At 32.5% G+C, this 23,998-nt stretch overlaps 5 protein-coding genes across 9 annotated transcripts; 2 read left to right on the top strand and 3 right to left on the bottom strand.

Moving 5' to 3' along the window:
- Positions 1-30: 30 nt before the first annotated feature.
- Positions 31-1,447, bottom strand: LOC145063535 (Protein phosphatase 2C family protein). Its single transcript, XM_079011133.1, has 4 exons — positions 1,248-1,447; positions 921-1,169; positions 578-854; positions 31-498 (listed from the first exon to the last, which is right to left on the bottom strand). The coding sequence occupies exons 1-4, from the start codon at positions 1,299-1,301 to the stop codon at positions 206-208; spliced, it is 873 nt and encodes a 290-aa protein (XP_078867259.1). The 5' UTR covers positions 1,302-1,447; the 3' UTR covers positions 31-205.
- Positions 1,448-2,500: 1,053 nt separating this feature from the next.
- LOC145062460 (uncharacterized) lies at positions 2,501-6,868 on the top strand. Of its 2 annotated transcripts, none has more exons than XM_079010063.1 (19): positions 2,501-2,750; positions 2,838-3,184; positions 3,265-3,321; positions 3,442-3,469; positions 3,539-3,661; positions 3,766-3,877; positions 3,986-4,023; positions 4,144-4,197; positions 4,323-4,391; positions 4,496-4,612; positions 4,731-4,799; positions 4,881-4,960; positions 5,046-5,183; positions 5,263-5,509; positions 5,605-5,772; positions 5,869-6,048; positions 6,141-6,265; positions 6,410-6,592; positions 6,688-6,868. In XM_079010063.1, exons 2-19 carry the CDS (start codon positions 3,090-3,092, stop codon positions 6,707-6,709), a joined length of 1,905 nt encoding a protein of 634 aa, XP_078866189.1. In that variant the 5' UTR covers positions 2,501-2,750; positions 2,838-3,089; the 3' UTR covers positions 6,710-6,868. The 2 variants fall into 2 exon arrangements, with proteins under 2 accessions (XP_078866189.1, XP_078866190.1); XM_079010064.1 differs by having other exon boundaries at positions 2,503-2,750; positions 3,265-3,289.
- A 925-nt stretch (positions 6,869-7,793) lies between these two features.
- On the top strand, positions 7,794-9,521 carry LOC145061265 (ribosomal protein L11 methyltransferase-like protein). The gene is made up of 5 exons (XM_079008694.1): positions 7,794-8,152; positions 8,245-8,328; positions 8,395-8,535; positions 8,620-8,853; positions 8,930-9,521. The coding sequence occupies exons 1-5, from the start codon at positions 7,859-7,861 to the stop codon at positions 9,365-9,367; spliced, it is 1,191 nt and encodes a 396-aa protein (XP_078864820.1). The 5' UTR covers positions 7,794-7,858; the 3' UTR covers positions 9,368-9,521.
- Positions 9,522-9,623: 102 nt separating this feature from the next.
- Positions 9,624-11,747, bottom strand: LOC145061264 (transcriptional regulator ATRX-like protein). The gene is made up of 3 exons (XM_079008693.1): positions 11,454-11,747; positions 9,931-11,103; positions 9,624-9,848 (listed from the first exon to the last, which is right to left on the bottom strand). The coding sequence occupies exons 1-3, from the start codon at positions 11,520-11,522 to the stop codon at positions 9,783-9,785; spliced, it is 1,308 nt and encodes a 435-aa protein (XP_078864819.1). The 5' UTR covers positions 11,523-11,747; the 3' UTR covers positions 9,624-9,782.
- A 4,508-nt stretch (positions 11,748-16,255) lies between these two features.
- LOC145063302 (Yippee family putative zinc-binding protein) lies at positions 16,256-17,822 on the bottom strand. 4 transcript variants are annotated; one of them, XM_079010891.1, is made up of 5 exons: positions 17,564-17,822; positions 17,397-17,440; positions 16,830-17,138; positions 16,673-16,728; positions 16,256-16,578 (listed from the first exon to the last, which is right to left on the bottom strand). In XM_079010891.1, exons 3-5 carry the CDS (start codon positions 17,094-17,096, stop codon positions 16,500-16,502), a joined length of 402 nt encoding a protein of 133 aa, XP_078867017.1. In that variant the 5' UTR covers positions 17,097-17,138; positions 17,397-17,440; positions 17,564-17,822; the 3' UTR covers positions 16,256-16,499. The 4 variants fall into 4 exon arrangements, with proteins under 4 accessions (XP_078867017.1, XP_078867018.1, XP_078867019.1 ...); XM_079010892.1 differs by having other exon boundaries at positions 16,830-16,938; positions 17,564-17,814; XM_079010893.1 differs by having other exon boundaries at positions 16,830-16,938; positions 17,576-17,814.
- Positions 17,823-23,998: the final 6,176 nt, after the last annotated feature.

The raw sequence follows: 23,998 nt of genomic DNA, 5'->3' as shown, positions 1-23,998 counted from the left end.
CACGAAATTGAAATATTTGTAGAGTTGAAATCGTATAAACTGGCAGGAACAATTGAAGAAAGTTCGAAACTTTACACATGGGTGAAATCCATTGTTTGTGTAATAAGATTTTTTCTTGTATGTAATCCTCTTCTCCAACCAACAACTAAAGAACATCAAAACGAGTCATTTTACAGCGACTACATAAACACCACACAAAAAAGCCTCATTGAAACCTAACAACAATGCAAGAAATATCATCCCTGCTCTTCTTCTCAACCGCCTCCTTGATGATTTTCTTCGCCGCCGATCGAGGGTCCTCCGTATCCTTCACGCAATCCACCGCCTCCTGATTCGACATCACCTTCCAAACACCATCACTCGCCAAGATCAAAAACTCAGTATCATCATCCACAATCTCCACCAACACATCTGGTTCTGAACTTATATGCTCCTTCAACCTCCGGTCACCAAACGACCTCGTCATCGCCAAGCTCCCATCAACTCGCGCACAATCCCCTGAACAATTTCATCAATCATTCAATTCAGTGTTCACCACAAACATATAACAATCGATCTTCTGATTTCAATTTAATACCTGGGTATTCAGTTACGAAACCCCCTTTTTCTTCAATGACCTTCCGCTCCTTGTTAGGCTCGTGGTCGACGGACAACTGTTTTGCTACACCGTCGCGGCATAAAACCGCCCGCGAGTCACCGACGTTTGCCACCACCAACTTCTCGCAGTTTATCAGGATAGCTGTAACAGCTGTTGAACCTCCTTTACGCTTCTTGATCGCTTTATTGATAATCGTGGAGTCTGTGAATTCATACGCTCGCCTAATCGCTTCTTCCGGCTCAGTCCAAAAGTCATGCTGATCTTCGAATTACAGAATTATCATCAAGAAGACCATGAAAATGGGGAGAAGATTTTTAATTACCTGGTTTATGATATTGTCGAAGAGATGTGACCGGAGATAATCTGGAACTTCCTGGCTCAAATGGCCGTCGAATACAGCAAACAATCCAAGCTCGTTGCCGTCGACTTGCTTAAATTGTGCAAAAACATAATCCTCCATCGGATGCGGATGTTTGCCCTCAACGGAATGGTATCCATGGGTTATCTTCTTGTTTATCCTGCTCCTCCCTTTTCCGGTTTCAACTGTAGCTGAACTCAGATCACGTTTTTCCTAGTGAAATTAGGTGGCGTATGATCAGAAATTCAAAATGTTGAACGAATTCATAAAAGGGGGAGGGTTTTAGGGTACCTGCATCTTACATCCGACGGAAGCTTCAGCTTCTGGTGATTGATTTTTGGTCATTTTCGCCGGCGTTATATAGGAAGAATCGCCGACGGAGGTTAAGCGGTGGAAGATGAGACATGCTGTAAAACTGCCACGATGAAGAGGTGGATTATGACTCACGTATTCATGTATAAATACTGGAGTTATTCTTTGTAGTAGTAAAGAAGTTTTAAAAAATTGTGGAAATTTTGATTAATAATTAGACACACATATATAATTTGAAAAATCTTATTGAAAATGGGATATTGCATGTCTTTGTTGAATGAAGATGGTGAATACACATGATCTTATCATTTTGTGATTGTAAAAAAATAATTTTAATCCAAAACCACAAATATTAGTTTAACTTTTTTCTAAAACATTTTGCGGATTTGAGATGGTTATAATATTAAGGTAATATTCGTCCAATTACCCTCTCTCTTACCCTACCCGAAAACATTTATATTTTTATAATATTTGTACTATTATGAATAATAATATGATTTTAAAATTATATTATAGTATTATATGTAATTTTAGAAATATAAAATTTCTTATGTACGTTATTACTACTTAGAGAAAAAAAAAATTGTTGATGATTATATTTAAATAACATATTAAACTTTGTAATGTTCCGAGGAATTGGAAGTACTATAACATCAAGTTGTTTTTGTAGGAGATTGTATCAAAGGTAATAAAAATCCCAACGAGTAATTTTTAACCTATTGTCATTATAAATAAAAAGTTTGATACCAATAAATAATATCATATACCCGTAAACATGGTGATTATTTATTAACCGGATATCCAACAGGACAAAACTGAGTTGAAATACTATTTTATAACCAAGTATGGATGGATATGTTACCATGAACCTAATGATCCTTAAAACATTTTTCTGTTATAACAATGTTATATTTAATCTTATTTAATATTTACTCTATAAATAAAGCATTACATTTAAGCCCCAAAGTTAGTTATTAAGCCCAACTATCTAAGCCCATTTCTGACTTCATTCATTCGATCGTTTTAGCTTTAGGCTTTTAGCGCCTGTTGCCAACTTGCCATGAACCTATTTTTTACGTCACGCTGACGTCTGCAATCAAGGCATACATTTGCTTAGCTGTACCAAAAGCTTCGTAGGTTGTACATTAATCATCAAGAATCCTTATTTTTTGTTTATTTATTTATTTATTTGATTTTACTTTTTTTAAATGTCGTCCCATGTTTTTACTTTTTTACCACCCTCTTTCTCTGCCCTAGAGAACGGCCTCTCTGTACTCATATAATTTTTCCAATAATTTTCAAGAATCAAACACCATTTTCATATTCCATTTCCCCTATTTTTCTTGATCTTCTTCTAGAATTTCAAACCCACCATCTTCGACCCGCTGTTCCAATTCAATTTCACAAACCCTAGTTTTAATTTTCAAACATATTTAATTTTAATCCCCCCAAGTGTTTCAAGAAACACACACAAGTCCCAAGGTATACTTGCTTTCTTCGGGTGATATTTCGCTTTCAGTTTTGTTGTCCATAAAGATTTCGAATTTAATCGTTCGACTGTCATTTCAGCGTCTTTCACTTTAAAACATCAATTATATTACATCAGTTGCGTCTCTGAATCGTTTCCCGTTTCCGCATTTCGATCTCCATCGTCAAAGCTGTCGCTCGCACTTATAGCTCCACTGTTCGATTTTGCTCCAATTGTTTACCCGAAGCATGTTTTGATTTGAAACGACAATGAATTGACATAAAGATTGATGATTTCAATTTCGAATTGAGGAATTCTGATCACACAAAGTCGCATACATCCTTTGAGTGGAGATGGAAGATGCAGCAGCTCTAATTGAGGCCTCGGGATCTCGGTTTAGTAATATTGAACTCATTGGAAGGGGATCGTTTGGAGACGTTTATAAAGGGTAAAATTTTGTTCAACAATTACTTAATTCATTGTTGTTAATGCTCCCTCTAATGATTGATATAATACATTGATTTACAGGTTTGACAAAGAGAACAACAAAGAGGTTGCTATTAAAGTTATTGATTTGGAAGAATCGTCAGTTCTTTTACCCTAAATCTTGATAATCCATCTGATAAACAATAGTCATTTAAAATGCTTTTTGGATTCTTCTTTCTTGTGTTTTTATGTTAAACTTTTTTTCTTTATGTTGTGCAGAGAGGATGAAATTGAGGACATCCAAAAGGTACGAAATTTATCATCCTAATTGTATCGAATCAGTAAGAAAGATTTTAATAAATAATATTTGTTACAGGAAATAGCAGTTTTACAACAATGTCGATCTCCATATATAACTGAATACTATGGTTCTTATCTTCACAAAACTAAACTATGGATCATAATGGAATACATGGCTGGTGGCTCTGTTGCTGATCTAGTAATTTACTTCACCTTATCACAAATTCATATCTCCATTTATAAATTTTATTTTTTGGGATGAAAAAAGATTGTTTTTTTTTTTTTTTTAAATTTATTCAACAGATTCAACCTAATCAACCTTTGGATGAAATGTCCATATCTTGCATCTTACGTGACTTGCTTCTTGCAATTGAATATCTCCACAATGAAGGAAAGATCCACAGAGACATAAAAGGTCAAAACTTGATAATGATTCATTGATTACTTTTTTGCAATTGAATATTCTCTAATGAACATTTTCTGACATTTAATGACAATGTTTGTATCTCTCTCTTATTGACAGCTGCAAACATTTTGTTGAACGAAAGTGGTGATGTTAAGGTATCACTCGATGCTTATTATTGCTATTTTTATTAAAAAGATATGATTTTTATAATACCCTTTATAAGAAATGTTACGATTGCTACTAAAGTTGAAAACTTTCTTCTTTTTTTGTGACAGGTGGCTGACTTTGGGGTGTCTGCACAACTTACAAGAACAATTTCTAGAAGAAAGGTATCAACTACTAACATTATTGTGTATTCATATGATCATATATCATATCTTTTACAAATATGCTAATAATCTTTTCTATTTATTTTTATGTCACAAATTTTTGTAACAGTTGTAGTTTGTAATAGACATTTGTAGGAACACCATTTTGGATGGCACCAGAAGTAATCCAAAATTCAGAAGGATACAATGAGAAGGTTATACTTATATATATGTATATATGTATATATCTATATATTATATCATTATTATTTTGGAAATGGTGTTTGACTATGGTTTGACTTTGCTTCATGCATTTCAGGCAGATATTTGGTCTTTAGGAATAACAGCAATTGAAATGGCAAAAGGGGAACCTCCATTAGCAGATCTTCATCCAATGAGAGTGCTTTTCATTATACCTAGAGAAAGTCCACCTCAGGTCCTGATTTTTTTTTTTTTTCCATTTATTTCATCATTTAAATTATTTAATTTACAAAATCATCACTAAATTTATTATAATGTCACATTTTTTTGTTTTTTTTACACGTGTCTTGCAGTTAGACGAGCATTTTTCGCGTCCTATGAAAGAATTTGTCTCATTATGTTTAAAGAAATCGCCTTCTGAAGTATGTTACCTTTTTCGTTTTCCCCCCTTCAACTCTCACTCATTTGCATATTTAGTCCCTGACTTTTTTTTTATGACTCAGAGGCCAAGTGCTAAAGAACTCCTGAAGCACCGATTCATTAGGAATGCTAGAAAGACTTCAAAACTCCTTGAAAGAATCAGGTTTTTTTGTAATCTTATTACAATAGTTCATGACTTTATGCAATTTTTTAGGATTGTAATAATTTTTTACAATTTTTTGTAACAGAGAACGACCAAAGTTCAAAATCAAGGAAGATGATGATGATGATGATGATTTGCCAGGTGGCACAACAGTTTTAAGGGAAGGATCTGACACGTTTAACATGACAAGGATTTCAAGAGTTGATGACACTGTTCGAGTCAGGTAGAGTAACAACTAACAACTAAATCAATACCTTAAATTAAAACATTTGACCAACTAGATTCTTACCTTAAACTCTCAGAAATGACGGCTGGGATTTCAGCACAAGCAGCTCCACAAATACAGGGACAGTTAGAAGCTCTGTAAGACCACCTCAAAATAAAGATAGAAAATCAGACACCTCTTCAACTCAAAAGAAACTACAAGTGTTCACCGGAAAAGCCGCCGGAGATGAAGAAGATATGTCTCCGGTGGGCGGCACCGGAACGGTGGTTATCCGGTCTGCGGGAGCACAAAGATCTTCATTTTCCGGCGATCAGAACACCATGGTAGGGTCTGATTGGCTTATAAACTATTATATTCTAGAATCATCTATTTTTTTTCCTTTTGACTTTTGACTTTTAACTTTTGACTGGTCAAACAGTCAAACATGTTGACTTCACTAGACGATGCTTCCACTAGTGGGACCGTTGTATACCGTGGGTCCCACCATGAAGATTCAGATACTCCCCGGACTCCAAAGTCAAAATTGGGAATTCAAGAACGATCTTCTGTAGCTTCACCTGAAAATAGTGCCATAAATCTTGCAGAGGTTTTTTTTTTTTTTTTTTTTTTGATCTTTTCGATTATATGAATGTAATTTTATAAATTTGTAATCAAACAACATTGATTGTCAATTTGTCATCAGGCAAAAGCTGCACTTCAAGGAGGGGGGATGAGGAAAGGAAAGTCAAGAGGTTTGACCAAGGTCAAAAAAGATGTTCATGATGCAAGAAAACCGTTGACTAAAGAAGAAGAGAGACTTAGAGTATCTGCCACGTCAGCATCTGCTACACTATCCACTCTGATAATCCCATCTTTGAAAGAGGTGAGAACTCCACTCATACTCATATTATCGCATTAATCAAACATAAGTATGATCAAAAAATGATTTTGTTTTTGCATATGTATATGATGTAGGCTGTTTCTGATGATTTAGAGGCTTCAATTGTGCATAATGTTATAAATTCTTTGATGGATATGGAATACACAAAACCTGGTTCTTGTGAGTTTCTTGTTACAAGGTTGCTTCATCGGTTAGCAAGGTAAGCTTTTGGGCTTGTTTCTTTTTGACTTAATGGGCTTAATATGTTAAGCACTTAAAAGCTATTTTACTTATGCATGCCTTAATGGGTTTTAAAGATATAATTTTTTTATTTTATGTTGCTTACATGACTTTTTTTTTTCAGCTCAAAGGAACCATCTTTGAAAAATGTGCAAGAAGTGGCGACACGTGGGTTTTCCAAGGGTAAAAAGGTCACAGAACAACCGGAGAATGTGAATCAAGAAGACGATAGTAAAAATAAGCAACAGAAAAATGAGGCTCAACCTAATGGAAACTTGGGCCCACTTGCGAGGTTCTTGCTTTCAAGGTAATAATTGAATAGTATAATAAATCAATTTGAATTTGTTATTAATTTGTTATAATTGTTATAACTTATAAATTTTTATCTTTGTTTTGATGCAGATGGCAGGGACATAGTCCTTAAGATGAAAGATTGGATTTTTTTGATTGCTGAGTATAACTTTTGTGATGCGAGTTGTGTTTTTTTTATCGATTAATTTATTCAAATGTACATTAACTTTTGTGATGCGAGTTGTGTTTTTTTATCATTAATTTATTCAAATGTACATAATATTTAGAGGAATTTGTAAAATTTTAATCTTAATTTTTTGGGTGGATATCGACTTTCCAGACAAGGGAAACTATTGTTTACTATTAATTAGACTATTTGATTCGTATATTTCGATTGAATTTTTGGCTATCAATTATACTATTTGATTTGGATTTTTTGATTGATTTTTTGGGTTTCAATTAGACTATTTGATTTGGATTTTTGGATTGATTTTTTTGGCAAAACCGAATTATTATTTAAGATTTAGGATTGATTTTGATTTACAAAATAAGAACCGAATAATCCGAAAAGCCGGGTAAAGTTTTATTTTCATTTAAATTAACAATTGAACAATTTGTATTATTTTTGTTTGCAGAAGTGATTAATATTTAAGTATAAATTTTCTAAAGTGTCATAGCTTTTGAAAACGAAGTTAAAAAAAACGATCTAAACAAATTATAGTTTAATTGATTCTAATTGAATTTGATTATTTGGATTGTATCTGAAAAATTAAAATCAATTTAATAAATTCATTTTATTATGTCGCATCGAATCCAATGTTTCATTTTCAATAAAAATCAAGAAATGGAAAAACAAATGCCAATCATATTCATATATTAATTAGAAAGTGGGTTATTAACAATACACTTTATGTTTCAGAGTTTTGTGGCACATCTTTTTACTATTGATATATTTAACCCTTATAATTTTATAATCTATAGAAAAGGTCTTTGTCATGTTATTTTTACAAAAACAATTCATATATGATATATTTAAGATTTTCATATATTAGTAGGTTTGACCTCTAAATAAAAACGAATTTGATGGTTGTGGTACATTTCCTCGATGGTTATAACAAGCGATTAATGTAAAAAAAAATCGGATTTTTTTGGTTATCAAGTAGCAATATAAACTACGCTGTTCAGGTTAATATATGACTGGAGCCATAAAAATGTTTTGGGATAAGATTCTTCATTCTTGTGATATTTTTCACTTTGGCCCCTCGGTCATGTTAAGTGGGTAATGTCTCTGTATTCGCGCACAAACATGTCAATGCTGCTGAGTTCTTTTCGTAGTCATTTCTTCAAACAGTTGGCGTGCACTTCCTTCTCGTCGATTCGTGGCACAGCAACTCTCGCTTCTGGTTCCAGTTCTATATTATTTGGTTCCACCAAAGATTACCCATCAAAAAAGTTGACAGATTTCTTGAATTCGAGTTCAGTTCCTGCAGCATTCTCTACATCTTCTTCTAATTCTGAAAGTCCGACAACTGGTTCGTACCTCTCTGTCGACATACAATGTCGTCAAGATGTTGCGGTAAGATTTTCAATTTCTAACACAACTTTTCATGTATACCCAATTGATTATCGATCATGAAATCACTGAAAGTTCAAATCTTGTTTCCCCAGGATATGCTTTCGGAAGCTCTTTTATGTTTTGGTGCTACTTCCACAACCATGGTTGAACCAGACACCTGCAACTCTAATGACGAGGTAAAACCCTTTCGATTCACTCCACAAATGTAAAGTTTCAAGCTTCATGACCATTTCACTTTGCAGGTTTCCATTGGTTCGATCTTCTTGGTATCTCAAGACGTCCATCAAAGTATCACATTCGCAGCTAATTCAATTGGCTTGAAAGAAACACCCGTTTACAAAGTCACCACAGGCTACCAATCCGATTGGATCGAAAATTCTCGAGTTACATCACTTTCTTATCAATTCTTTACACGAAAATCATACGCGTATGATTATAATCTGTTATAAACTTACATAAATTTGCAGGAATCATTCCATCCCATTGAAGTTACAGAAGGAGTTTGGATTATACCCGAGTGGATAACACCCCCAGATCTTCAAGCTACGATTATAACTCTAAACCCTGGCTTAGCATTTGGAACAGGAGATCACCCTACTACAAAATTATGTCTATTGCTATTACATGATTTAATCAAAGGGGGAGAAACAGTTCTTGATTATGGCACAGGTTCTGGGATTCTTGCAATTGCAGCATTAAAGGTAGTATTCATTCATTCATGTTCTAGAATCTTTTTTTATTTTTTTTTGGGTTTGAAATGTTGACCATAAGGTACAGTTTGGTGCAGCGAAATCAGTTGGATTTGATATAGATCCTCAAGCAATAACAGCCGCACATTATAACGCTGTTCTGAACAACATAGGACCCAAGAAATTGGAATTGCGGCTTGTTCCTAGTAACCCTAACGACACCGGTTCTTCAAGAGAGGAATGGAATTGGGCTATGAAGAGTGAAGAGGATATAGATGGGAATGGAATCATATATGAGAAAGAGAAATACGATGTTGTTATTGGCAACATTCTTTTGAACCCTTTGTTAGATTTGGCAGATGAGATTGTTTCTTATGCGAAGCCTGGTGGTGTGGTTGGTCTTTCTGGGATTATCTTGGAGCAGGTATCAACTGTTGTAGATCGATACTCGAATCTTCTAGAAGGTGTCACTGTCTCAAAGATTGATGACTGGGCTTGCATACGTGGCACAAAGAGAAATGCTTAGGTGGAGCATGCATGGATCAGTTATCAAGAATGAATGAGTTTTAGCACACGTGTTTTTGATGTATTAACTTTTTTCAATTTCGATGTTTTTAATGACATGGAGACATAATGTTTTTCTTTTTTCGACATATAATGAAACAAACAATCGAATATAAGGGAAGTTTTTTCAATTAGTTTTACAAACAATCCATAACTTCCACACAAACATTTAACATTGTACATAAAATAAACAAAAGTCAAATGAAATGCAAACAGAATTAACACAAAGTGCTTCAAGCACAATTGTTTATGATATTATATTATGAGTACACATAATTAAAAAAGAAAAAAGAAAAAAGGAAGTGACGTGTACAATTTGTAATTTGTATAACACAAATTAAACAAAACTTAAACCTTGGATTTGATCCATGCATTCATCACCTCTTCAGTTGCCTCCTAGCAAGAGCAGGAGCTCTGTTGGGAATATAAACCTTGTAGCTTACCTGTATCACACAACAAAATTCCATACATTAATTATTAATTATACTCAAGGGTAAAACGGTCATTTAGTCTTTTAACACTCACTTGCACCATTTCACCACCCCTCATCACAGACATTGTCTTTTTCTCAAACTGTGAAGCCTCATTAGAACCAGAAGCAGAAGATGGTGTTTCAACTCCATCAGTTGACTTGTTGACCTCAACATTTTCATGGGTATTCATTATATTTTCTACCCTTTCAGTAGAAGATAAATCTGTACTCTGTAATTTTGGTTGTGATCCACTGGAGTCTGGTCCACTGTAAGTAGTATCAGTCTTTTCATGTTCATCTCTCCTCCATGTAAACCTACTCCTCTGGATAACTGGTTGTGACACAGGATTTTCAACAACATTTTTTTCTTTATTATCAATAACGGGATCTACTACTGTTTTAGTTTGAATCCCACCTCTGAATCTACTTAGGTTTTCTAAAGCTTTTTGTCTCAAAATTGACTCCAAATCATCAACACCTGATTCAAGATTATCTTTTTCTTTATTCATCACAGATATGTTGTTGTTATCAACTAATTCTTTCTTTGTTTCACCATCATTACTATCGTTGCTTTTACAAGAAGGGTAATCATAATCATGATCATAATCATACACCATCTCTTCTTTAACCTCATCATACCTTTTCATATCATCTCCTTCTTCATTCTCTGGCTGTGTTGCAATGGTGATAACAGATTTTAATCGCCTCGGGTTGTTTTCCATTGTTACATTCTCAATGTTATCATCATCATCATCGTTGTAAGGTGAAGAAGATCTCATTTGTCTATTCCTATTCTTCCGATTTCCGTTTTTACCCTTGATTGTATTTGTATCTTCATCACTACTACTGTCTTCATCTCCACAAGTGGAGCAGCTTGCAGAATCACTAATATAACCATCTCTTCTTGACTTCTTCTTCTTCTTGATCTTCTTTTTGTTCTTTTTATCAGAATCGGGTTTTTTCTTGGATCTTCTTCTCTTCTTCACAGGGAGTGAATCATTGGAGCTATCTTCACTAGAAGATCTTCTTCTGCTTCGTTTCTTGCTACCCTTTACTTCATTTCTTGTGCGAGAGCGTGATTTTCTACTTTTATATTCGCCCTCTGAACTGGAAGATGAAATTAGTGATGAACTGGTTGAATCATCATCAGAATAAGAAGTGTAAGAATCATCATGTCGACTAAGCTTCTTGGATTTATTTCTTCTACTTCTCTTTTTTCTACGAGCCTGAGCACATTGTAACCAAAAGGACGATCCATATAAGCATTTGAAAAAGAAAAAGATATTTCAAAGAATTAGGGCAAATGCATTCAATACATGTTTGCCATTGTTGACCTCCCAACATATTCCAGTTCAAGTTTTAGAAGAACATATTACACCACAATACAGCAACTTAATTAGTTTCAACATATCGAAATCCAAAAATTTGGTTATCAAGTTGAGAGACAGGAATCGACTGAAATTTCGTATTTTAATAATAAACGTCGTGGGAAACTGTCAATGTAGGATTAACTTATTGAGAAATCATACAAGAAGCCGAAACCCTAGAACTAGAAACTTGTATGAATTTGACAAACCTCGGAGGAGACCTTCAGACTTTTTTTCTTCGAGTATTTTTTCTTGGAGGACGAACCACTCTTCCCCATTAAGCTTCTAATTCACTACTGATTTCACCTGCGATCAAAATACGTAAACAACAAAAAGAAAAACGAAAAGAGGGAAGATTTCGTGAAAACCAGAAAGATATTAGAATCGTATATGGGATGAATCGATCAAATTAGCAGATTGCAACCGCCATTGAAGCCAAATCTCTCAATCTCTCACGATGCTCCGTGGAGCCACCAAACCACCAATAAGGGGTAAGAGAAGGGGAACGAGCAAAGTGTATCCAACAAGTAGATACATAATTTCCCTTTTTGACAATATTGGTCCCCATACTATTAAACAATAACCAATTTTGGTCCTATAACTTTTTAGTCTTGGTCTAACAAGCTCTAATTCACCCGCAAAAATCGTAGATTTAAATCTTACTAGATTATGACCCGCGTTAAACGTGGGGAACGCATAAATAAAATATAAATGTATATAGATATTGCAACATAATTATAAAAAAGCAGGGTTATTAATATTATTGAAATGTGTATAAAATACACTGAGGTTGATATATATATATATATATATATATATATATATATATATATAGTCGTTTGAAGGACCTCTTTGTAGACAACATTTTTTGTTTTATTAGTTGAACGGCCTTCATCGCCACAAAGTACCTTCAAACATTTTTTACTTGTGACACCGGAAACAGCTACATATAGTTAACAATGCGCAAAAACGGGTCTACGCAAGTATAATCCAATGTTTGACAATGTACTTACTTGAGTTTATTTGAAATGAACCACATAACCCCCCCCCCCCCCCCCACACACACACACACATACAATATTAAATATAAAAAAAATCTAACAAAGAAATATAAAAACATTTATGCTTGCTCGATTTAGATATTGCTCATGATTCATTGAAAATGTCAAAATACATAATTGGCACACAACTTACTTGTTATTATGAGACGAATTAAACAATTTAAACAAATGATGATTTTTTATTTTTATTTTATGACAATGATAAAATAATGGAAAAATGAATGCTTACTTCAAGACATTTGCGGATGTTTGAGTAAGGTCTATGGTTTTAACTGTTGAGTATTCATATCTTTCACATATAGCTATTAAATGGTTATTCAAGATGAATTAAAAGTTCATTGCTATTTCTTGCCAATTTAGAAGTATGTTTCGACCACTTTTGCATCAGATAAAAAACATATAGGTTCTTTTAGTATTACTGCAATCCTACTTTCATATAAAATTACTTTTTTCGCATCAGACCAAACTCGGTGTTTTTAAGCATTATTATCATCCTATATTATACATTCTTGATAGTTTTTAAAAGTTCGTTGCAATTTCTTGTTTCTTTTTGAAAGTTCGATGTTATTTCTTGTTGCTTTTAGAAATAAGTTTTAGACTTTTTTGTATCAAACCAAATTTGAAGGTTATTTTTGCATTATTACCATCGTATATGTTACATTTCATTTTTATTATTTGAATATAGTTTTTGTAGTTCAAAACTCATACGAATATAAAAATAATGACTATATATTAACCGACTCTCTATAATGTATAATTAAAAATCAAGACGCTATAATCATAATTTATTGATGTTAGTTAATATGAAATTTATTTGGGGATGAGGTTAGTTTTTGGTTACTTATTTGGAAAGTATAATATGTATTCTGCATTACAAGTGTTATGTTTTAAATTTAGCAATTGTTACTTTAGAATTTTATTTTGGCTTGAAATAACCATGACCGTTCCATATTTAATATTTTTCTCTTCTTACACCTTTACTTCCTACTGACTTGCATTCACTAAAAAAAGATTTAACATTTTTTTTTAAAAACAAATATGAATAATAAACTATTAAACTCAATGGATATGCTAAAAGAGACATGAGACTTGCCTTTTGTAAGATCAATAATACCAAATTGGACCACTTTCTGCAAAGTAATTTAAGAACCAAAGAAAACCTGATTGCCCAAATATCTAATATCATTATTTAAGTCATAACCTGTTATATGCCGACAAAATTGAAAATTTCAGCCAAAACTCTGTTATATGTCATCAAAGTTGAAAAAAATCCTTTAAAGTTAAATGATGGTATTAATTTAAAAAATTATCTTTCACTTTTTGTTGGATGTATTTTTTATGACAAGAACAATTATCAGTCCACACATAATTCGTAAAAACCATCATGGCCAAATCATAGATCGTTTCATCAACAAAATAGAATACCACGATCGCATATGATAATCCAGTTAGAACATTTTTTCTAAAAGATCAAGAAATGGACAATTTATTAGAATCTTATCACGCTGATAAAAGTCATAACAAAGTGAAATAGATTGAATCGATAGTTTACAATAAATATAAAAAATGAAGCCCTATCAATGATAGAAAAACCTGAGGATGAGACAAAAAAAACATGTAACACTACGAAGTAGCAAACATAAAAAAACACATGATTCTAAAAATCTAGAAAAAAAAAACAAAATTTATACATGGTTGTGAGGTGAGCGTAGAGAACTTGTGTCAGATTTTTTGAGACATTTCGTCAAACTCCTAAGATGTTTGTTCTAATAACCCATATTTTGAATGTAACATGATAAAAAATCCAATGTTAAGGGAAAATATAGAAATGAACTAAATTAACATGTATTTAGATTATACAAATTATTTTGAACAATGTTCCTTCAAAAATATACTTATTGTTGTTTCATACCTAAATACAAAGTTTAATAAAAACAATGTTAATTGTAATTATGCAATTTGATTCTACAATCAAACAAAAAAAATTTCTATAATACCGTAAATATGATATTCAAGGAAATAAGATCATTCCTAGTTTAGATTCTAACTTCTTAGCCTACTTTTGATATGGTTTATGTATTAATATTTAGAGAAACCGATAGGAAATAATGTTGATATTAAGTGTTGTATATTGTTGTTAAATGATGTTGATAAAAAACTAAGTTGTAGTTTAAATTAAAAGTTCTTTTTTCATGGTAAGTATGTTGCTATAAATTGTAAAAATAATCACATAATTATTGCAGTTTGTAGAGGTTGTTGAGTATCGAGTCCAAGTTAATAGGTTAAGAATTTAATATAAAAAATTATACGTTTTTGTTTTGTTTGACTTAATCTAGACCGAATGATGTTAATCGATTTCATGTAAGCTGTGACAAAGAATATCAAAATATATATGAATACGTATATTTGATATGGGAACAAAAAATAATCGAAAAAAATATAAAAAGCGAAAGAAGGTATTGACCTTCTAGTGCACAACAATGAACGTTTGAAGCAGATAATGATGATGGAAGTGATAAACAATAAGAATGATGTTGTAGGAGAAGGTTTGAAGAAATTTAACGATCGAAAATAAGTATGAGCCGCAAATTCTAGGATGAATCGTATATGTATATGTATGTGATAATTTGAATCTGATTTTTTGGCATTAAGGGTTTCCTAATAAAAATGGATTTTATATTAATGGTTTGCTAATATAAACAGATTTATATTAATGGTTGATATTTAATGCCTTAATTGAAATGGTTTTCAGTAATATGTTTTTGAAGTTGACTATTTTAAAACCTTTATAACCGGAAATTCAAGATTTAAAATAGGGGGAAAATTATTAAAATTAAATACATTCTATTTCAATGGATTTAAGTTAATTTTGTTTGACAATTGGAAAACTTTTATTATAATTAAATACATTTCATTTGGGGAAGATGATGTCACCAATTTGATCTAAGGATGGAAACCATAAGATTGAAATGCAATCAATGACCCATATTGTTTCAGATGATATCATAAGATTTTTGTTTTAATATATATTAAAGATAACATAATTATTGATATACTTATTTAATGAGTTTTTTTAAAAAGAAAAAACCAATCAGGTTTAAATTTTGAAGCCAAAAACTATAAATAATGGAATTAAATTATGAACAATATTAGTTAAGGTTAATGATAACATAGATCGTCAAAAGATGTCTTGAAGGAGATGCATGCTTCAGTTTGTAGAGATTTTTGTGAAACCAAAACAGAGGTGTGACAATTGGAGATGCAAGGAAGAAACAATACGTAAATTCTAAGAATACATGAGAAAAAGGAACCACCTTATGGTGCTACATTCTGTTATGAACACACAAAGCATCAATTGAAGCACAACCATTGACATAAGGAAGAAGATGATTAGGGAATTCTGGTTTAAGAGAAAAAATAGAGGAGAAAGATGAGGGCGGTTATTCATATCTTTGGCCAGATTTATGGAGAAACCGATGTCTCATATATAAATAGAATGATATGCTTTAATTGATAACATAATTGCTGATTTTAAAGATTCTATAGTTAAATGTAATTATGCCCGAACTGTGAAATAAATTTTCGAAAGTATGAATAGATTTTATAATTAAGTATGAATAGATTTTATAATTAAAGATTCTATAATTTAATGTAATTGTGTTTAAAATGTAATTGGTAAATTTAAAAATTCTATAATTAAACGTTTGAATTCTATTTTGAGAAGATGATGTCATCAATTTGATATAATGATGAAAATCATATGATTGAAATACAATCAAAGGCCTTGATTGCTTCATTGGTGAATTAAGAGTTCTCTTTTAATAATATTTAGAGATTCTTGAAAGATGTTTAACAAGTTATTAAAAGTTTTATTTCCTCTGGGTCACATATTTTGCACAAAGTAGTTGTCAATTTCTACACCTTGTCCACATTTTAGAAAAGATAAAAAGTAAAAAATAAAATACAATTTTTGTCTCATAGAATATGATACAAATTTAAAAAAAAAATACATTGCATCCCTAACAACTAACACACACATCTTATTTATCACATTAAGCCTCAACTCCTCCATACAAAAACATATTTCCATCAATATTACACCATTTATTCTCAATTATACATACCATATATCATATTATATTATACTATGTAGTCAAAACAACAAACATTATATAGTCAAAACAACAAACATTATTAGGCTTCTTCAGCATCACTTGAACTTGGACGAGTATCAATGTAAAATTCTGAATCAAGACCATCCATTATCCTTCCTCTATCCAACACATAAACATAAAGTCAAACAAAAAGTCAAGTTCAGTTGTTCATAATCACAAGAAAAGAGCTTAAAGTTACTATTATATATATACCTTTCAAGAACAAATTTCCCTTCTTTATACTTCTGAGATTGTTCATGTGCTGTCTCCTGTTTTCAAGATTTCAAGATTCATCACAAACTTTTAATATTTTACATTAAATTTACGAAAATGCACATAGAAAGTGTGTGATAAATGGGTAAAGACTTACATATTTCCAACCAACAATTTGTCCACAACATACACAAAATATATCTGTAACTGTATGAATTCCTGAAAGCATCATCCTTTCCTCAATAGGTCCAGCTGTCACGTTCACCCTAAATAACAAAACGCTTGCACTATAGTAACTCCAATGGTTACCTCGATAGGTCAAAGTTGTGGAAGGTGTTTTTTTAGCGGAGTGAGTATAGTAGAGGGACCAAAAATGTAAAAATATATCATCCTTGAAGGATATGTTAATAACATCTTCATTCATTTCCAATTGTTTGTGAGCCTGATTTGCCTACTCGCATCTCCACTGCAAATACGTGGGAAGATGGAGTTTAATCACTCTTTGTTTTAAGAAAGAATTTACAAGATTTAGTTAGTACCATAAATTTTCATTTCTTGATGAATTTTTCTCAGTATTTTTAGGCGATAGATAAGAACAGGGCACAATTGGCTCAAATTAACCTAAGATCGAATTATATGAAAGACATAGTTGAAATGTGTGTTTGAAGTGGAGAGTGTCAATTCAATTGGTACACAAAGTAAAGATGAAGTTTGAATAACTTACACGTTGCTGAAAAGGTATGCTTTTCCTCTGCGACAATGAAAACCCTAATTGTATCACAAAAAAACATGCAAATTAGCGTTGCAGATCATACAAAATGCTAAAATCCTTCATAACCTAAAATTGAAACTTGTAACAGTATAATTGAACGGAGTAGATGAAGATCATACGCAAATCATTACCCGGGAGATGACACTCTCGGCGAGGGCAAGATTTGTTTTGCAGAACTTGCATTTGTAAGTTCTTCCCTCCAACTCCACCAGAAATATCCGACCCATTTGTCACCTTGAAGCACTGAAATTCAAAACTGTTTCAGTTGTGACTGATTTATCTGAATCAAAACCCTAGAACTGATTTTGTTGTGGAAGAAAGAGTGACGAACTTGGATGTGACTAGTGAGCAGAGAAATAATCCACCGCCTATTTTCCCAACGCTGTCGTTATCGTTGTTAAAATAGTTGGCCTAGTTGGACCATTTAAGGCCCAATCTGCTAAATTTGGGCCAACTTTCACTATTCATTTTTTTTTTTTGAATTTTGAAAAATGATTTAATATAATAATTTAATTTTCAAATTGCAAGATAGCTTTTTTATTATATTGTGATTTATTTTTCTTTACTTTTTAAAATGATATAATTGTTTTTTTTTCTTTTTTAGATGGTTACTTTTGTTGGGAAAATGTTGTGTTGTGACTATGATGCTTTATCTTAAGTAAGTTACTAACCGATAATAGGCTTGCACCAAGATAACATAGGGAGTGTAAAATTAAAACTGCCAAATTTGTATATTGTAAATAGTATAGGGACCCTTATTGTAAGTCCTATTATATACTATTTTAGAGAGATCAGGTCTACAGAGTTTTTTTTGGTTAATCGTTGAATTTAGAAACTATGAATTTTTGACTTATGTGTTTGAAAGTTTTGAATGCATATAAAAGTTTCTATGACACGATTTAAGTAAACAACTTCAAAAAAATGTATTTTCGTGAACCATGTATAACTAAAATTTAAATTGTTAAAACCATTTTCATTTAATACAGGGCCGACCCTAGAGGGAGGGCAAACTGGACGACCACCCCGGGCCTCACCAAATTTCGGGGCCCCCGAATTTCGTTAAGTATATATATAACTTTATAATATATATAATATATATGCAACAAAGATATAAAGATTATTGTAGATGAGTTGGTTTGCGCGCTGTAGAGTTTGAATTATTAGACCCGAGTTCGAACTTTTTTTTGCCTATTTTCGTGGTATATTTTTAATTTTTTTTTTTATATTTTAGTTTGATAAGTTCTCCCATGAGATTCTCAGTTTCAAAGCGGCTTGAGACTTTTCAGTTTCCAAAGTTAATTTTAGGGATTTTTTCGTCTCAAGAAATTGGTGTGGAGATAATGGTATTTCCTAAGTACATTGTTATTTGATATGAATTTGGCTTGGTTATTTTGTTGATGGAAATGGCCATGTTTTCCAAATGTGTACCAAGGTAGGAAATTGATGGATAATATTTGGTGGTAGTGGGTTTACTGCTGTAAAATAATAACAGGACTTTGCTTTTTTGGATCTGTCTCGAAAGTTCAATTGTTTTTTTGGTTATGTAAGTGAAATTCTAATTGATGATGATCTGCTTGCCTGTCCAATACTTAATTTATGTCTATTGTTCATGTCATCTCCATAGTTTTATGCTGTACAATTATCAAACGTACCTTGTTATTTCATTTCTGTCCACACAGCCCACATAAATGAGTAGTTGTAGCTGCATATTGTGAAGGGCAAACATAGAAAAATAAATATATTTTTTAAATTGTTCCTACAATCTTAATTCATGCTTCCTGGTGTTAATTTGTGTTTGACTTGTTGCAAAGAGCAAACATAGAAAAATAGTATATTTTTTTGTAGGTTGTAGCCGATGGCTTGCAATATATTTTTTTATTTATTCTGTTCCAAATTTTGGACTTTTGTTTACAAAATTAAAAAGTGATCATATTCTTGTATTGGTATTATTATCTACACTTATTAGTGTATTATTGAAAAAAAAACAAACGACGTGAACATCATATCAATATATTATTGTAATATGGTTTACCCGATAAACCGAGCGAAGAACTTGAAATCAATAAAACTTAAAAAAAAACAAATATTGATTAAACCGACCAAATAGGACCTCTACAAGGGCCTCATTTATTTTTTTGCCCCGGGCCCCAAATTGGCTTGGACCGGCCCTGATTTAATAAACAATTTTATTGTTTATTTTGTTAATGCATACATTCACCTCACACAAGTAATAAAAACAAACAAATATACATAATTCATGCCCAAACCTAAACTCAATTTTATGGGTAGTATAACATTGTTTGGCAAAAAACTATGTGACAAAAAAATCTCTAAGTTGGTCACTAAAAACTAGGGGTGAGCAAAAACCGAACCGCAAACCAAAAAAACCATAAAGACCGCATAAACCAAAAAACCGAAACCGAAATGAAAACCGATGGTGCGGTTTTTAGTTTTGCAAAAACCGAAAATACTCGGTGCGGTGCGGTTTCTAGTCTCGCAAAAACCGCAAAAATACCAAACCGCACCGCATATATATATATATATATATATATATATATATATATATATATATATATATATATATATTAAGTGTTGATATTTGTAAGAACCAAGAACTTATGACAATTAAAATTTCTATAAATGTAAATATCTATCTTATCTATCGGAGGATGATTGTATATTTTTAAGCATACATTCAGTGGTATTTATAATAACAAATAATGTTTATGACATTTTTTTAACATTTAAATATGAAGAGTACTAGTGATATAGTATCATTTTTATGAATACATTAATTGATATTATCGTATGTACTTGTGAAACAAATATTATATTAAATTCGCATTATATTGACGCATTAGAAACATGTTGAATGAGTGGTTAAGTAATTTAATTTCAAACCAATAGGTTGTGGTATGGATTTATCTCCAATAAATGATTATCACTCCTCATTTGAGTCAAAGTAACTCGCTGAGTTACTTGAGTTTTAGTAAAAAGGCAAAACAGGAAAAAAAAAACCCGCAAAAAAAAAACCGAACCGCAATAAAAAACCGCATAAAACCGAACGGTGCGGTTTCTAAATTTCAAAAAACCGAAGTTGTGGTTTTCGGTTCGATTTTGGCCAAAAACCGCACCAAACCGCACCATGCTCACCCCTACTAAAAACAAAATAGAAAAAGACCACCAAATATTGTCGCAAGCTCCCCATCGTCTTCCCTGGTCAAAGTCACAACAAGCAACATAGGGCAACGGGGTGCCTTATTGTTGGGCTATGTATGGTGTTGGCCTTATCAAAGGGGAGTCTTTTGATGTTGGGTGTCTTATTGTTGGGATGAGTTGTCTGATTATTTTATACTTGTGTTTTTTTATTCAAGTATATTACTAAATTATAAAAATACCAGCATCAAAATCAATTGCTAGAAAAAATTATACATTTATATGTTAAACATAGAAACATAAAATGGTTTCACAAATTCACAAACAATAATTACTAATTTTCAAATTTTAATAACACAGAAAGATTTTATAAAATAACAACCCTAGCAGCTAATGGACAAGAATCAATCTTCAAAATCATGTATCAAAGCTAACATCAAATTAAAAGGAAAATCGATTTCATGTGTAGACTTCAACTATAGAATCAATTTCATGTGTATACTTTAAGAACATTTTTCACAACAATGAATTTATAGAAAAATCATGGAAAAGCAAATCTAGTGAGTCACGTTGGCTCAGTGGCGACAACTCACAGTTGAGCATCGATGACGCACCAACAAAGGATCAAGGGTAGAGACCGGTACTGTCGAGGGAGGAGATCATCATTTGTGAGGGCGACACTTTCAGAGATTGGCATCGGATGTCGTAGCTTTGTGTCAGAAACTTATGGGTGTGTGAGGTTGACGATGGGGATGGTGGTATTGTGTGAGGTCAACAATAGGAGGAGGTGGTCGATGCATTGGTTGGTCGGAGGTAAGAAGAGACCAGAGAGATGATATAGTGAAGATGGGTGTATGTTGGATGGAGGTGTGCATATAAGAGCAATAGGAGGAATGGCATCTTGTTTTTTTATTTAAATACACGTTCAAGTTTGAAAATTTAATAGGCTTTTATTCATATGCTACCAAACATCTTAAATCTGAAAAATCAAGAGTTTTCTCGTAAATTTCAATTAAAAGACTACAAAATAACTCCTAATCCACTTAGATGTAGGGAACTGATTCGTACACAACAACAAATTTCATACACAACATTTTGTACATTAAAGTTTTGTATTGTACAACATCATAAAGCATAAATTGTTGTGTATGGTGAAAAATTGTTGTGTACGAATCACTTACCATCCTAAAAATGTTACAAATATCTCTTTAAGAATAACATAGCCCCACTCATTAATACACAAATGGATGTTAAATATCTATATTTATACATGTCTAAAGTCAATGAAAACATATTTTTTTATTTAATAAAAAATATTAAACAAACCCTACATGAATAAAAATTGAACAAGAGCAAATAGAAGTTACGATAAATTCCCAATAATTGGGTCTATCTTAATTAAGATAAGTAGGTGCTAATCTTTGTATATTCCCTTACAAAACATATTTAAAAGGTGTTTGGGAAGAGTGGCGGACCTTAGTAGGGCTTTTATGGTCCTGGGCCACTGCTCAATTTCCGGCACACATTGTAAAAAAAAAAATTCTATTAGGTGCAACCGTTTGAAGTACGAGGGACACCCCTACTAAAATAGTCTGCGTCCGTCACTGTTTGGGAATGATTATTTAATGATTTGATACTGTTAATAAACATTTTTTTAGTGTTCACATAAAATAGAATATAAATTTCTTACTAAATTCAATAAGTATTTTTTTTAATAATTTGTTTTCTTTTATTTATTATTTAAAAAATGATTTATTTAAAAGTGTTTATTATAGGTGGAAACCAATTTATCCAATTACCAAAGTTTTAACCAATTTATCTATTTACCTAAGTTTTAACCCTAAAAAACAATATGATTTATAGTTTCGTTTTCCATTTTTTTTTCATACCAAAGGTATCCATAAGAATTTACTCTTTACCCTTTTCATGTTTTTTTTTCTTGACAATTATATGTATTTAAGCAGAAAAACACTAAAACAACTTATGAATATATTATGATTTGGCATTGTATACATCAGCTGATGCAAACATTTTTTTTCTTGAATTTTCTATGATCTCACATGGATTATTGTGAGGGAAGATGGGACAACCAAAGTGTTTAAATTTAAGAGAAAACATAAATATCCTCTTTTTATTATGAGTTTGATTTGATAATTGTAAGGTCCTAAATGGAAGGATCTTCACCAATGATCAATCAAGCATAAGAAAACACAGAAGAAATGGAGTAGAGGATGAATGAAACTGAGCTTGCATATGATTAAACACTTGAAACCGTCTGATACAACTCAGGGACTGAAAACTAGCAAAGTACAATTGTTGCTCTACCCTGACAGCCTGACACCTATATATACTGACAAGGACCGAAAACAGTTTTCGGTTAGCAGACCGAAAACTGGTTTTCGGTCACACCTTAACCGAAAGCTTCCTAGACCGAAAACATCAAACATACACAAAAGACTCCAAAATACATTGACAAATGCCCTAACTCATCCATACATCGATGCTTAGCCCAAACCATATATATTGGCCCTTCAGTCTCCCCCTTGGTTTGGGGTTAGCATGATTCAGTCTTTATCAACCACCAGCACGTCTGACTTTCCCATAGCTCCATTCCACATCTCCTTTTGAATAATATCAACAACCATGACAATGTATTCCTTAGCAACAGACTCAAAAAGGTCTTCAGCCACCTTGATCTGATGAATAGAAAGCTTATGTATATCCCACTTTCCGAACTGTAATAGATCCCTCTTGTCATATAGATGAATACGCATGTTTAAGTTTGATGACAGCAGAATCTGTAGTTTCATCAAACACCCAGTATTGCATGGATTGTAGAGATCTATCTGGTTGGTTCTGAAGGATAGGAATCTGCTTTACTTTATTAGTAGCGGGCCACATCACAGACCGAAGAGGCTGATTGGTTTTGGGATCAATGACACTCAGGTATACCTTGATGATAGATTCTGCAGTCTTCATTGAGGGAAATCCCTTTGCCACTTGACCTTCCAAAAATAACTTGAACTGTGTCGCCTTGGGTTAATTTGATGGATTTGAAAAAGGAGCCTTAGACAATTCCGTAAGATCAACCTTGGTCCAAGAGTGGAAGTCATGAGCATCTTTATACAATTCGGTATTTCCACTCCTTTTTCTTACAATACACATTTTCAGAGGGTCATGGAATCCCCATGAGATGATCCCAGACCTATCACCATAAACGTCTCTGAAGCGATTTTCTCCAATATCCGTAAAGGTGATGTTTGGTTGATCCCCGGGAGCATTCTGATCCGAGCTCCTCTTGAACAAAAATTGACCCTTCTTAGCAGACTTGGCTAGTTTAGCACGTTTTAACGCCACGGCATTTGGAGCCTGCGCTGGTTCTTTGACAAAACGATCGA

The sequence above is a fragment of the Lactuca serriola genome, chromosome 7 (genome assembly GCF_051521515.1).
Source record: "Lactuca serriola cultivar US96UC23 chromosome 7, Lser_US96UC23_V15, whole genome shotgun sequence".
Taxonomy (NCBI): domain Eukaryota; kingdom Viridiplantae; phylum Streptophyta; class Magnoliopsida; order Asterales; family Asteraceae; genus Lactuca; species Lactuca serriola.
The sequence above is the reverse complement of the archived record's forward strand: the minus strand, read 5'-3'. Positions and strand labels throughout refer to the sequence as shown.

Bases quoted from the DNA above. Each gene is read 5' to 3' on its own strand.
- LOC145062460 (XM_079010063.1), top strand. From the start codon at position 3,090: ATGGAAGATGCAGCAGCTCTAATTGAGGCCTCGGGATCTCGGTTTAGT. The intron at 3,322-3,441 runs GTCAGTTCTTTT...TATGTTGTGCAG, and splicing joins GTTATTGATTTGGAAGAATC to AGAGGATGAAATTGAGGACA. The intron at 4,800-4,880 runs GTATGTTACCTT...TTTATGACTCAG, and splicing joins TAAAGAAATCGCCTTCTGAA to AGGCCAAGTGCTAAAGAACT.
- LOC145061265 (XM_079008694.1), top strand. From the start codon at position 7,859: ATGTCTCTGTATTCGCGCACAAACATGTCAATGCTGCTGAGTTCTTTT. The intron at 8,153-8,244 runs GTAAGATTTTCA...TTGTTTCCCCAG, and splicing joins AATGTCGTCAAGATGTTGCG to GATATGCTTTCGGAAGCTCT. The intron at 8,329-8,394 runs GTAAAACCCTTT...TTCACTTTGCAG, and splicing joins CCTGCAACTCTAATGACGAG to GTTTCCATTGGTTCGATCTT.
- LOC145063535 (XM_079011133.1), bottom strand. From the start codon at position 1,301: ATGACCAAAAATCAATCACCAGAAGCTGAAGCTTCCGTCGGATGTAAG. The intron at 1,170-1,247 runs GTACCCTAAAAC...TAATTTCACTAG, and splicing joins CCGTCGGATGTAAGATGCAG to GAAAAACGTGATCTGAGTTC. The intron at 855-920 runs GTAATTAAAAAT...TTCGAAGATCAG, and splicing joins TCGACAATATCATAAACCAG to CATGACTTTTGGACTGAGCC.
- LOC145063302 (XM_079010891.1), bottom strand. From the start codon at position 17,096: ATGAATGAAGATGTTATTAACATATCCTTCAAGGATGATATATTTTTA. The intron at 16,729-16,829 runs GTAAGTCTTTAC...TCTTGAAAACAG, and splicing joins AAATTGTTGGTTGGAAATAT to GAGACAGCACATGAACAATC. The intron at 16,579-16,672 runs GTATATATATAA...TGTGTTGGATAG, and splicing joins GGGAAATTTGTTCTTGAAAG to AGGAAGGATAATGGATGGTC.
- LOC145061264 (XM_079008693.1), bottom strand. From the start codon at position 11,522: ATGGGGAAGAGTGGTTCGTCCTCCAAGAAAAAATACTCGAAGAAAAAA. The intron at 11,104-11,453 runs GTTTGTCAAATT...CAATGTGCTCAG, and splicing joins GTCTGAAGGTCTCCTCCGAG to GCTCGTAGAAAAAAGAGAAG. The intron at 9,849-9,930 runs GTGAGTGTTAAA...TGTGTGATACAG, and splicing joins GGGGTGGTGAAATGGTGCAA to GTAAGCTACAAGGTTTATAT.